Source organism: Knufia obscura, assembly GCF_036327395.1.
Source record: "Knufia obscura strain CCFEE 5817 isolate CBS 148926 chromosome Unknown scaffold_4, whole genome shotgun sequence".
Lineage (NCBI taxonomy): Eukaryota > Fungi > Ascomycota > Eurotiomycetes > Chaetothyriales > Trichomeriaceae > Knufia > Knufia obscura.
In genome coordinates this window covers 1,806,912-1,820,705 of record NW_027042690.1, presented here as the reverse complement: position 1 = coordinate 1,820,705, position 13,794 = coordinate 1,806,912, and the positions used below count along the sequence as shown (strand labels likewise).

Here is a 13,794-nt window from a genome sequence, read left to right as displayed (position 1 = left end):
AAAACGCACAGAAGTATCGAACCAATATACGAAAGAAAGCACGGATGAGGGTCACGGCCGAAATGAACACCAACACTAGAGTGACCCAACCAATATTCGTGTCACCGCACTTGATGAGTATTCGTCCGCGACCTCGAGTACAGGACTTCCACCTCGGCATTTCGAAGAAGGTTCTACTGCTGGTCAAAACATGCTTTTTGGCCTTCTCGCATACGACCCCTTCCGATGTTTGCAAGCTCAGCAACATCCCTGGCCATTTGTTGACATGCACGATGGTACTGCTCATGCATTAGGTAGTGGGCGAACTCGGTCACGCTCCCGAAGACTTGACCATGCGGGTATTCGCACAACTCGCGACGACACGATCGCTGTAGGGAATCTGCTCGACTTTTTCCGGACCCGTTGCGTTTGGACCCTGAGGTTTAATGATTACGGGTGGGCTCTCGAGGGCTATCGGGAAAGCTAGGCCTCGAGTAGTGCTTGGAGGCTTAGTCATTCGAACCTACCGGAGGAGAAACTCGGAGGCAAAGCTGAATTCGGATCACGAGAAGTGATGGCAGGAAGAAGAGAGCAGATTTGAGTAGTGCACGAAAATCGTCCTTTGACGTCTGCCTCACACATGCAACTACAATTTCTGACCATGCTTCTGTCTACTCCTTCCCAAAGTTGACATTTTCAGTCCGTGGCTCTCCAAACGCATTCTGATGCACATCCTCATCTCTCTTGTGCTCCTTCTCATGACTTGCGGAAGCAGTCCTGTGTTCTGTGCTGGAAACGCTCGAAGCCACACTGGTACTGCTATCGCTGGTCGCGGGCGCGGCTTCGCCACCTTGCTCTTTCTCCTTCTCCTTCTCCGAGTCTTGACTTTCTTCATCCTCCTTAGAAGGCGTGGGGGCGAACCTCGACCTCTTTCTGATGCCCTCACCATACTTGTAGAAGACGAAAGGCACCACTGCAAGCAATGCTGCAACACCACCTACAAGAGATGCTCCTCCTCCAACGCCCAGAGCTGTGAACATTTGATTGGTGAAAAGTGGGGCAGCCGCACCTGCCGCCGATCTGGCAACTGTGTTCGCAGCAATGGCACTTGCCGCATACATCAGGTAGGTATCGGTCAGATAATTCAAAAATGACACGAAGATCAGGACAATCGAAGAGGCCAAGAAAACGCCAGCGATTGTAGGTACAATCCAGTGCACAGAGTTGAAGTTTGCCGTCCAACCAAACCAGAACATGCAAATGAAGAAACCTATTCCTCCGCCCATTGCCAACGGGAGACGGTCTTCTGGCTTGATCGTCTCACCAGCTTTCATCCTCTTTGCTACCTTGAGACTGTTCAAGAAGACCATCAGTGCGCCCAGAGCAGCTCCAATGACAGTGCCGATCAGTGGTAGCTCTGACACGCCTGAGTTCCACCCACGCATCTGTCGGAAGACGATCGGGTAGATTGTGAAGAGCATATACAGTAGAGTATAGGTGACACTGATATATAGCGCAACGAGGAATGATATGGGGTCGAAGAGGATAATCCATGGCCTGGTCAAGGCAACCTTGAAAATTTGAGTCAAAGTCTGGCCGGACGCTTCCATTGGTGATTGAACATTTTCATACCCCGGAATCTGCAAACGCCTAATTCGCTTGGCTTTGTTGGTGAGGACGGTGCCAGGATGTGTTTCTGGGATCGTAAAGAGGAAGAGGAGCGTAATGCCGCCCATCCAGAGCAGAACGTAGAATGTCCAGCGCCAGTTCAACGTGAGCTGCAGGAATCCTGCGATCGCAGGACTGATTCCAGGCCCAGCGAACGTGATCATACTAAACAGAGCGAGGGCGTTGCCACGTTCGACTGGACCCCAGAGATCAGCCAGCACGCCTGGGGCGTTACTGAGAGGCGCTGAGGCGAAGGTCCCCGTGATGAATCGGCCAGCGAGAAGCGCGCCGAAATTCGGTGCCCATGCACATAAAAAGTTGAATACAATGTAACAGATGAACGTGCCGTAGAAAATCCATCTCCGACCGAAGAATTCTGACAGCGGTGCAAAGAACAAAGGCCCAAAGCAGTACCCGAGCAGGAACAATGTAATGACCAGACCTGCGGCAACAGTACTAACGCCGAACTCTTCAGAGATTCCTTCGAGACAGCCTGATGGCGCTGATGATGCGAATGTAGCGTTGAGTACAAGAGAGATGGACACTATCGTAATGTACCAGCGCCGTCCCCTCCCCCACTGCTTGGGGTTCTCGATGTCATCCTCGGAGAAATCGACATGGCCATCGTCGTTGAGATAGGGTTGTTCCTCTCGAAGAATGCTGCCTGATCGGTATGGCTTTGCCACGGGCCTCGATAGGATACGTTCGAGTTTGTCCATCATGGCGATCCTATGTTAGCGAAAGAGTCGTCCCGTGGCATGAAAGGAAACAAGGGAAGATAGAAGCCAAGATGAGATGATGTTCGTCAACACCATTTTTCGGCACGAACCTTGCATTGAGACTATGCGATATTGGGTAGATGGGCATTCTGGTGTTTGCTAGATCTCCGACTCGGACGGCGATAAGGTGGTGCGAACCACGGTTATGCGGCACCTGTAGGTCGTTTGCGCCATTCGACAAATTAGCCCATCGTCATGGATCAATCTTCTTTTTTGTGGGTACGACAAAGTATGGTTAGCTGTCCTAGGACTAGTCGACTGTATCGAAACCGCGCGGTTTATCTTTCCGAGATGTGCTGTTGTCGCATATACGGACATCTCAGCTATAAGACCGAGATCATTACCACTCTATACCTACCATGTTCTCACCTGTTCGAGGGAGGAATGAATCCTCTATCATCAACGTTCCGATATGCTAGTTGTGCTCCTGGTGGAAACCCTACTTGGTAGCTGACCCAGAAGTTGGCCACGCGAAGCGCTAGGCCGTTGCCATGCTTCCGGCATATTGATCGTCTCCACGTGAAATGAATCGAGTCCGCTGAACAAATGCATCTGGTACTGCTTCTTACAGAGAGGCACTTTTCGCTCGAGGTAGACAACCTTGACAGTTAAAAAGCCTTGAGCGATCTTGATGCCTTTTTCTACCGTACCACAAGCATTCAGAGATATGGAGCTTCGAGAGGCTCGTTGACCGGAGTACGCTTCCGTGTTACCGAGATATTCATGCCTCAGGCATCAAGATATCATGTCATCATTGTTCTGTACGCTCTTGCATCGCTCCATAGCAGGCGCGTTGTCAACAGCTGCAGCGCGTCTCTTACCACTGTCTACCTACGTGATGCATGTACCCGTTACCTTGTTGCATTGGCATGATTGCCATCTTGCTACTACTGTACGTGTCTGTACGTGTGTCTAGTGTGTGATACAGTATGTGCTGCTCGGACTATATCTGAAGACGAGGATACATGAATTTGAACGACTTGCGAGCAGATTAGCGGAATGCTGTCCGCTCGTTCAGCCCCTGATCTGTGTTCCAGCTGAGATATGATACAGTGCGCCCACCTCACAGGGGCCCTGGGGCATGGCATAAAACTGCTCTACTGACTGTCGATGGGGGGCTTACGGCGCAGTCTACGTCCTTACTCTTTCAATTTGGTAAAGAGAGGAGTGAATTGACACTTTAGGAGCGTAACCTCCTTTAGCAGGTCTAGAAGTTCAACACGATTAACAACCTAGACGACCCCACGCTGCTGTCGCACCCCGGGAGCCTGAAACTCGTCGCCTCGCTCGTTAGGTAGAGCCGATACTACCTAACACAGCCACCGCGCTGAGAGGCGATAGGAGGGAAAGCTTTAGTAACTACCGTTTACTAAACGATTCGAACGCGTACCTACGGCCTAGAGATGATCTAGTATACGATACGGAGGCTATATTTAAAAAGGTACCCTCTACTAGAACAACTTCAGTGCTGAGTCGGCTATTCTGGGGCCTGACGTCCGGGGGGTATACGGAGGGAAGCTATACTACGGAATTACTGTACATAGAAGAACCTAAAGACCGGAGTCGATGATGGAAGTTATTTCGGACAGGTTAGGCTGCGAAATAACGACCTGAGCCTATCACACCCGCATGTGCTGAAGAGGTACGCCAGGGTATAAGAGAAAACCAAACCAAACCAAACCAAACCAAGCCCACCTCACAGATCACAACGTCGTGGCCATTTCGTATACTGCTTTCTTTTGTGTTTCATAAGCTTTACTCCCCTTCAGGTGGTAGTGACTGACCTTAACGCTTGCTCTTATTTACCAATTACGAAAGATCAGCGTCATCGAGCACGCTGCTTCTTCCAGTGGGGATCTCAATGTCACGTGATGGCTGGTGCGTAAGCCACCGGAAACAAGAGTGTAAGCCACCGTGGCTTTCTCACAAAAGGTCACGAGACCTTCAGTTAGTCGCTGGCTCGGTCCAACGTTCAGCCGAGCATCATTGAGCACATCTGCCGTGCTCAGCGCAGCGTTTTCCCTCTTCTGTATCGAGCTACTGCCGTCCACACCTGTATGAGTCTGTCCTCGATCGCTGTTCTTTTTACCAGGATCTATCTAAGCGAAGCTCAAATCTACTCATGAAGGACTCTTGGAAACCGATGCTTGAGATTCGCTTAAGCTCGCCACTGCATATGCCGATACCATGGCCGAGCTGCCTATTGCGACCACTCAAGCCAGGTACAGCCCCAGCTACCCCAGCTTTAACCCTGGCTTCTTGCAGGGGACACACCCGATGAGCTCCCAGTGCGACATATTTATGTCTTCCAGATCTTCCAAAGTGTGTACTTCTGTTGGTCTGGCTCAATACTTGCTCTGGTGCAGACAGATTGAGATACGCTGACTTCTCGCTATGCTGCTGACCGTTCCAATACTGACGTTGGCAAGCTTCGGCTATGCTCAGACATTCGCCGAGCAATGTCAAAGCTTCCAAGTATCGATACCTGACGTGCAAGTTAATGTACTTGAGCATGTCCAGAACGGCACGAACCTGACATTCCCATATACGGTAATAACACCATCTCAAGGCAGTATTCATGCCGACCACTCATAGGACCCAACCTGCCCTCAGTCACAGGTTGTATTTGGAGGGGATTTCTGCCGCATAGGCATGAACGTGAGCACCTCCAATGCATCCAATATCATCCTTGAGGCGTGGCTGCCTAGCGATTGGAACGGACGTTTTCTCTCCACTGGAAATGGTGGACTAGCAGGTTGTATTGGCTACGGCGACATGGCATATACGACTTCTTATCAGTTCGCTACCGTCGGGGCGAACAACGGTCACAATGGCTCTTCCGGAAGGCCGTTTTTGAACTCACCAGAAGTTGTTGAAGATTTCGCCTATCGATCGATTCACACCGGAGTCGTGGTTGGCAAGCAGATCACTGAGCAGTTCTATGCTTCTCCTATCAACCACTCGTACTACCATGGTTGTTCAACTGGTGGTCGCCAAGGTATGAAAAGTGCACAGATGTTCCCAGAGGACTTCGATGGCATTCTTGCCGGGGCACCAGCCTTCGATTGGAACCACCTCCTCGAATGGTCCGGTTGGCTCTCAACTGTGGCTGGATTCGATAACACCTCAGAGACTTTCGTTACGCTACCGCTGTGGAATGTCGTCAACAACGAGGTCCTTCGTCAGTGTGATGCGCTCGACGGTGCGGAAGACGGCATTATCGAGGATCCAGATCTATGCCAGCCGAAATTCGAAACACTGCTTTGCGGACCGGATGCTACAAATACTTCAAGCTGTCTGAACGGTGCCCAGTATGATCGCGTTGTAAAGGCTTTCGAACCACTTTACAATGCCTCCGGCGAGCTAATCTACCCTCGCCTCCAACCCGGTGCACATGCGGCTTCGGCTCCATTCTTTTTCAGTGGTCAGCCATTTATCTTTAGCGCGGATTGGTACAAATACGTCGTCTACAATGATCCGTCCTTCGATCCGAGGACTCTTGGCCAGGATGACTTCACCTTACTTGACAAGCTTGATCCGTACGGAATCTCAACTTGGAATGACAATCTGTCACCCTTCAAATCTCGTGGTGGTAAAATCCTGACATACCACGGACTTCAAGACTTTCTAATCACCAGCGAGAACTCAGCACGATACTACAGTCACTTGGCATCGACCATGCAACTACCACCCGGTAGCCTCGATGAGTTCTTCAGGCTATTCCGAATTAGTGGAATGGGACGTTGCTCAGGTGGTCCAGGCGCTTTCGATATTGGTCAGCTCTATGTCGACAGACCCGAGGGTGTAAGCAACAAGAACAACAACATACTCGAGGCTATTGTGGCTTGGGTCGAACGTGATGAGGCGCCTGAGTACGTCGAGGGTATCAAATGGAATGGTGCCACTGCAAATTCGGGAGAGGTTTTTAGGAGGAGACATTGCAGATATCCGAGGAGGAATGTGTATACTGGAAGTGGTAATGGAACGGATGAGGATGGGTGGGAATGTGTGCTATAGGTGAGTCGTTCCTGCCTGGCCGATGTGTTATCATGACACAATCAGTTGTGGCTAAAATATCCTTCATGGTTTCATTCTGACTTGATTATTACCTTCACCTCCCACCTTCAAGCGTTCTCGTTCCTTGGCATGGGTACAAGATAAGATCGTGTTCTTCTTTCGACGTCTCTTTCTGGACCACTACTAAAATTCTTTCGCAAGCAAGAACTTCACCTTGCATCCATACCACTCAACCACAATGCCACTTCTTTCTATGCCAGCTGAAGTGCTGGATCAAATCTGCGACGAAGTCTCAAGTGGCTGCCAGGACTCAAAACGAATGAGAAACCTGCACAATCTATGCCTCACCTGCAAAGTCTTCCATCAAACCTGCATCCCTTACCTTTACAGATATATCGCTAGCCACACCCTTACACAGCACAAAGCCCTCACGAGAACCTTCATATCTGCTCCAGAGCTCGGCAAATATGTATTAGCTGCTACGATAGGCATGATCTCGCGTCCCAGTTCTACGGAAACGAACGACCTTCTACAGACAGTTCTCGAAATTTGCTACAACATGAAGGAGCTAAGCATCTTCACCGATGAGGCTGTCCATATGCCAGCAGACATGAACTCTACGTCGATTGCTCGATTGGCGACTCTCAAGATACATAGTAGTGGTGGTATGTCTCAAGTAGCGCTGGCACGACTTATTGCAGCCTGTCCAAAGTTAGAGAACTTTGAGTATGTCGAGTACGAGTCGGAAGAGCACCATGGAATAGAACCAGTTTCACCCAAGGGGATCTCGGACGCTCTGGTAGTTTGCAAGGAAAGCCTACGTTCACTGAGAACCAGTTGAAACCAATATATGCACATCGATGAGCACAATGAGGTGGCATGGCACGACGAAGCTATTGAGGATCTTCGACATTTCTCGAAGCTTGAGCATCTTGACGTCTCGGTCAACGACATCGTGGACATTGTGAAGATGCCTACATCCTTGAAAACACTCAAGCTCTCCTTTGTTGAGCCTTCGCTAGACGGCGAGCTTGAAGCCTTAGCACGAACGGCGCCTCAGCGACTGCCAAACCTGCAGCGGGTTGTACTAGACGCGTCTTGTACACCGACTGATGCATTGCGGACAGAGTTTGAAGTCATTGGAGTACAGCTGGAAAGCTTTTGAGGCCAGGTAGCTCGAGTGAACGACTATCGGTTGTGGCGGTGGTGAGCACTGATGTCGGGCGTCGATGGAGACGGAAGATGAGGTTCAGCATTGTCTCTGCTGCAGCAACGTATAATGAGACAAATAATCGAAGATGAGTATGTATACATAAGGTGACAAGGGAACAGATCAAGGCGGAGGGCCAGCATGATGTCAAATCAATAGAGTGAGTGATGGTGAGAGTGCCAGTGCAGGTGGGAGTGCAAGTAAGCACCGTTCTTCCGCAACTTCAGTGGTGAGGTATACCATTCAGCTTCAGTTTGCAAGTGCTATCATTGGCACATGCAGTACCTTATCACTCACCACAGTCAAATTAATCTTCTCGTCTAGTATTTCTGGTCCTCTTCGCCTCCTGCGTATTTCCAGCAATGCTCCAATTCGCTCTCTCAACGTGTCACAGGAGCCTACTAGGACTCCTAAACCCTTCGACACCCAAGATGTCTCTGCTATCGCTGCCGCCCGAACTCCTCCATGACATCTGCGACCACGCCTCTTCAGGCTATTGTGGAACCGCGCAGAAGACACTCCACACCCTCTGTCATACTTCTAAACACCTCAAAGCTATTGCCCAACCGTACCTCTACCGCAAAATCCACACTGGCATCTGCGATATCGTGCTCCTCATCAGCACGCTCCGAAACAAGCCTCATCTCGCAAAGTTAATCAAGAAAATCGAATTCGAACAATGCCTAGGCTGGGGAAACTGCGACCTCTCAGACGCAAAAGCCCTCCTCCAACGCCAGGACATGCTACCAGTAAGATTAGCCTGCCTCATCCCCTACGCCAACACCGACACCATCGAGTCCGTCCTCGTCGAAGTCGTCCTCTTACTCCTACCCAACATCGACAAAGTAAAGCTTCAGATCGATACCTCAGCGACCCACTACAACCACTTCGGATATCCACATCCCATCCCAACACCCCGCAAGCTCTCCATCCGCGAAACAGGCGTCCTTGGCACAGACGAGAAGTCTGCAGAATGCGACCTAGGACGCATCCAATTCATCCTCCAGAGCTACACCACGCTCCGCGAACTCAAGATCTTCGCCAAGAGAGCACCCGTGCGCTTCCGCCTGCCCGCTGGTTCGCTCCACCTCCCCCACGTTACAGCCCTGGAGATCGACAGCAAGGGTATGCGTGCCGACGAACTCACGATATTGCTAATTGCGTTCCCCAATCTCAAGGAGTTCACCTATACGCCGCTACAAGCGTGCCAAGACTACTTCGGCATCACGCCTGCTGCGCCATGGGAGATCATCAAGGCGCTTGAGCCATGTAAGAAGAGTCTGCGGGAGTCGACTATGCACTATATGCTGTATGAGCATCCGAAGTGGGACGACGACGACGAGACTTTCGACTTGGTGAAGTGTGATGGATCGATCGAGGAACTTACGGAGTTTACGAATTTAAGGACTTCAAGGTTTAGACTTGATGATATTTCGAATTTGGATCGAGTTGATAAGGAGCGGAATCTGATTGATGAAGAGGGAAACGTGCTGGAAGACGACGAGAGTGATGATGAGACTGAGGATGATGGGAATGTGACCGGTGATGATGAAGATGAGAGTGCAGATGATGAAAGTCATCCTGACAACGAAAACGATGGCGATAACAGTGACGGCGACGTCGAAGATGATAACAGCGATGGAGACAGCGACAATGAACCAACAAGCGCCCGAAGCCTGACTAAGCATGGAGTTTTGATACGAGAGGACATCTGGGATAAACTGCCAGCATCTTTGCAGCATTTCGAAATCTACAGAGCAGACGAGTCGATTCTTGAGGAGCTCAGAGACATCGCGCACCAAGCAGCTGCAAAGTTCCCAGCGCTGAAATCTGTTACGCTTCGGGGCATCAGCCTGCGTGGAAAGATATCGAAAGAGCTCGAGGCAGTGGTTGATGTATATGGAGCCGCGGGGATAGATCTGTTGGGTACACGGAGGCAATGGGCGGGAGGAATCTGCTACGCACGTCAGGCGCATGGCATCTGAGTAAAGAGAAGGTCTTGCGTCATTCTTGATTTTAAGAAGGCATTAGGTTACGAGCATTAACGATGTTTTGGTAAACAAGCTGAGAGAGTGTTTTCCAAGTATCCGTTCCATTACGACACTAGCCATGTATATGGATGTGTCTGAACTTTGATTTGTCTGAACTCATACCGTGATATTGAAACGAAAGCTCATGTGACATAGTGACAGCAAACGAAGGTAAGAACTATATCTCACATATTGTCGCCAGACTTGTTCTTTCTTACTTACATCCAACTCCACCGACAATTCTCTATGTAGCCATCAACATGCCTCTACTCTCACTACCAGTCGAGCTACTGAATTATGTCTATCGCGACCTATCAAACGATGTCCCCGACCGAGATGCAATCACAGGTCTGCACAGTCTCTGCCTTACCTCGAGACGCCTCCATGACTCTGCCAAACCTCATCTCTACCACAATATCGACCTAGGACAATGCCGGATCCTACCCCTCCTCCTGACGCTCCGTAAAGACTCGAGTCTGGCTTCCAAGGTCAAAAAGCTGCAGGTCAACCAGTCCTGGAATTGCAACTATGTCAAAGCAGGAATGATCCTCCACCAGACCGGCGTCCTCCCCAAACTACCTGAGACACACGATCTGCCATCTATACTTACACTCCAAGCTGACATGATCGACTTTATTCTATCTCTCCTTCCAGCAGTCGAAGAGATTGACTTCGAGCTCAACCCGCTGGGTCAATTTTACAATTCCCGCCACAGCTACAACATGCCTGGTCTACACTCACTGAAATTCAGCAACAAAGAATCTAATGAGCATCTACACATCGAGATACTACACGAGCTGCTACAAGCCCCTTCACTGCACGATCTTACGATAGCGACGCCGTCTCCGATACGTATTCTTGAACCGCTAGACTATGCCGCGCTCACAAGCCTCAAAGAGCTCAACCTCTACACCGCCAGCATGGAACCTGATGCATTGGAAGACCTCATTCGATCCTGTCCAAGCCTTGAGAGTCTGACCTATGAGACAATCGCCTACGACATGTACCTTGGCATACGACCCGCCATGCCTTCCGAGATCATCACCGCACTCCAATCCCGCAAGAAGACGCTCCGCAAACTAAACCTCACATTCCACTCCTTCGACTATATGAACGTGGACAACGACGTCACACACTTCGGTGACTGCATCACCGACCTCCGATACCTCACCAAGCTGGAGGAACTCAACGTCCCATCCTCAATTCTGCCTAATACTTGGATCGTCGAGGAAATGGCGGAGGAGATACATCCGGATCTGCAACTGCCTACTTCATTGAAGAAACTCGAGATCACTCGTGTCCATGAGGGTAGTCTGCCTATGCTGGGAGATTTGAGTCGGATGGTGCCACATGATCTACCGAATTTCAAGAACATCAAGCTTGTGATGTCTGAGAGGAATGAAGTCGTTGAGTCGGTGAAGCAGGACTTTGTGAAGTTAGGGGTGAATGTTAAGATCACGTCGCTACAATGAGGACCGGGCAAAGGATGTGTAAAGAGAGCCCAGCTCGCTGAAGGTTGTGCGAAGAGTTTGCTGCTTAATGTACATTGGCACTATTGATGTACATGAGTTGGGGCCGAAAGTGATGAAGAAGCAATCGACAACCCCAGTGTAGATAGCATACGTGACAACAACATTTGTCGGTGCTGAACATACTTGTGACTTGATGCTCGCTCGCCCGTTCTGGATGTTTCTTCGACAACCTACTGTAACCGTTCCAACTAGTAACGATTCGCCAACGCTTCTTCAACCCACCAGTGCTCACAGCTTGGCGCAAGAACGCAACGTACTCCTGTTTCCTCAATCAAGTCTCGTAGCACCTCCTCGCGCTCGTCCAGGGTTATACTCTTGAGTGATGGAAAGAGATCTTTAGCGGCCACTAGCCGTCTGATCTCTTCATGCACGGAGTCAGCAAGACGGCTCGGAAACAAGCCAGAAGACTCCAAGCGCAGATGCTGCAATTGTGTCGGGAACTTATGGATGAACTGTTCATCTGCAGAGCAGCCCCAATCTTCTGGATCGACACCGGTCAAGTCCACTGCCTCGATCTCGAGGCTCTCTAGCGCCGAGAAGTGTGTTAGAGTAGTCACAGCCTCGCGGTCAGCCCAGTTCTCGAAGGCCACGCCAAGATGTTTCAATTGATCTTTGACCGGCTTCAGAGCTATGACGATTTCGGCGGCGGTCAGCTCATCCTGCTCGGCCTGACCTCCATAGGTGAGTGTCGCACCAAAGCCGACACACTTGAGCGTAGTGAGGTTCGGACAGCTCTCGATGAGTTTGCTTATATCCTCTTTGGACATACCGCAATTATACATCCTGACAGATAGAACAGATGGGAATTGCCCAGCAGAAAGTCCCGACGAATCGATCCCACTTCTGGTGACGAGACTGTGCACAGGGGAGTGCGCGATAAGAGTGTGGAAGATGTTCAGATCTGACCGTGACTCTACCTTCAGAGTCGTCAAGGCCGGTAGAATACGCTTACCATGGACTTCCGAAAAACTGTAGAACTTAGGCTGTACAGAATGGTTTAGATCCAGTGTGACATCCTCGACTTGCTGTAGCTTGAAGAGTAAGACCTCGAGGGCGATAGTATGGGCCCAATCAGTCACGTCAGTGAAGAAGGCACGCGCAGCCTCCATACCGGTCATGGTGTAGATGCCGTTGTCAAGCGCAGATTGCTCGAGATATAATGTGTTCGGCTTTTTAGTAGCATTCATGTAGCTTCTGACCCTCACATAGATCGAGCGGATCAGTGACGTAAGGGTTGGTGTCTCGATTATACTCCTTGTAAGCATCTCCAGCGCTGGTCCAGCAACATCGACTTGATGGTAGAGATATGACTTTGCACCCAGACTGAGGGATTTTGACGTCAAACAAAGGGCGTGGAATGCCTTGCGTTTTTCTGCATCACTCACTAGATCCTGGCCCAAGTTTTGCAGACGTGGTCGATTAGTTCGACTGGTAAGGAAGTGAAGGTTGGCATTGCGATCGCTGATGTGGTGGCGTGGAGATGGTGGCGCGGGGATCAATGGTGTCGCTAGAGGGAACAGAGTCAAGCTGGGGATCTGTGAGCCTTATGGCAATGAAAGATAGCAGTGGAGGTGCATACCTTCACTTTTGCTCATGAGAAATACCTTGCTGACCGAACGAAGCAGAGGAGTATGTACTGACTTAAAGAGCAGTTTTTGATGGACTGTATTGGTTGTGTTGAGGCGCGAGTTTGAAGTGGAAGACTCGACAATTGGAGTTTAATATGGTAAGGAAACATCGAACGTGCACTGAGCAGGTTGCCAGAGCAAGAAGGTGCGACCCGAGTGCCAAGCAACCCATGATACTTTTCGTGGTATCATGGTGAACTGCATTCGTGCAAAGCTCCTCACTTATACGTGTCGCAATACTGAACGTCGACAACACATGCTCGATGGAAGACAAGTGCTGCATTGCTATGTGAAGGCGTGATCCATAACCTGGTCGTTCATGGTGCCATGCTATCGTATATTGTTCACGTGCTAGAACACGCATTGCTTTCCGTCAACCGTCGCGCGATGCTCCAAGGCGCCACGAGTGTCGTCATTGCGTGGCCAAGCTCCTCCCATGAGATCCAACTTCAGATATTGCTCAGTTCAATCTTCAACTTCACTGACATCGATCTTCAACTTGGGAAACTGGTCAGCAGCCACACGTGCAAGTCGCATTATTCCTGGCTTAAGCCGCTCCGTAGCACCGATGATCCGCAAGTTCTGCAAAGATTGTGGCAGCTTCTGCACGACAGATGCCATCCTGTCGATGCTGCTTCTGTTGCTAATGAGTTCATCCTCAATTGAGTCTTCCTCGACCGTTACTTTTGAGTCACTATCCTCCTCGATCAGCTCGGACGCCGAAATGCCTAGGTACTCTAGCTTTGAGAAGGATCCCAACAAGTCAATGGCCTTGACGGTATCCTCGTTGTATTCGTTTGTATCATCATACACGCACGTGCAATAGTCAAGAGTCAACTGGCGAAGGGTGGCCGATAGTGGTTGAATGGCTTTCAAGATCTGAGAAGCCGTGGCAGCATCCTCTTCATATCACACCACATCGGCGTCCGCTGCTGCGTAATACAGCGATTG

At 50.2% G+C, this 13,794-nt stretch overlaps 5 protein-coding genes across 5 annotated transcripts; 3 read left to right on the top strand and 2 right to left on the bottom strand.

Moving 5' to 3' along the window:
• Positions 1-650: 650 nt before the first annotated feature.
• On the bottom strand, positions 651-2,366 carry PMZ80_004623 (uncharacterized protein; the record flags this gene model as incomplete). Its single annotated transcript, XM_064873047.1, has 1 exon — positions 651-2,366. One exon carries the CDS (start codon positions 2,364-2,366, stop codon positions 651-653), a length of 1,716 nt encoding a protein of 571 aa, XP_064731705.1.
• Positions 2,367-5,078: 2,712 nt separating this feature from the next.
• faeB-1 (tannase family protein) lies at positions 5,079-6,443 on the top strand (the record flags this gene model as incomplete). Its single annotated transcript, XM_064873046.1, has 2 exons — positions 5,079-5,084; positions 5,121-6,443. 2 exons carry the CDS (start codon positions 5,079-5,081, stop codon positions 6,441-6,443), a joined length of 1,329 nt encoding a protein of 442 aa, XP_064731704.1.
• Positions 6,444-8,084: 1,641 nt separating this feature from the next.
• Positions 8,085-9,638, top strand: PMZ80_004621 (uncharacterized protein; the record flags this gene model as incomplete). Its single annotated transcript, XM_064873045.1, has 1 exon — positions 8,085-9,638. One exon carries the CDS (start codon positions 8,085-8,087, stop codon positions 9,636-9,638), a length of 1,554 nt encoding a protein of 517 aa, XP_064731703.1.
• Positions 9,639-9,943: 305 nt separating this feature from the next.
• Positions 9,944-11,155, top strand: PMZ80_004620 (uncharacterized protein; the record flags this gene model as incomplete). Its single annotated transcript, XM_064873044.1, has 1 exon — positions 9,944-11,155. The coding sequence occupies one exon, from the start codon at positions 9,944-9,946 to the stop codon at positions 11,153-11,155; it is 1,212 nt and encodes a 403-aa protein (XP_064731702.1).
• Positions 11,156-11,403: 248 nt separating this feature from the next.
• On the bottom strand, positions 11,404-12,810 carry PMZ80_004619 (uncharacterized protein; the record flags this gene model as incomplete). The annotated part of the gene is made up of 2 exons (XM_064873043.1): positions 11,404-12,722; positions 12,795-12,810. 2 exons carry the CDS (start codon positions 12,808-12,810, stop codon positions 11,404-11,406), a joined length of 1,335 nt encoding a protein of 444 aa, XP_064731701.1.
• Between the last annotated feature and the right edge of the window lie 984 nt (positions 12,811-13,794).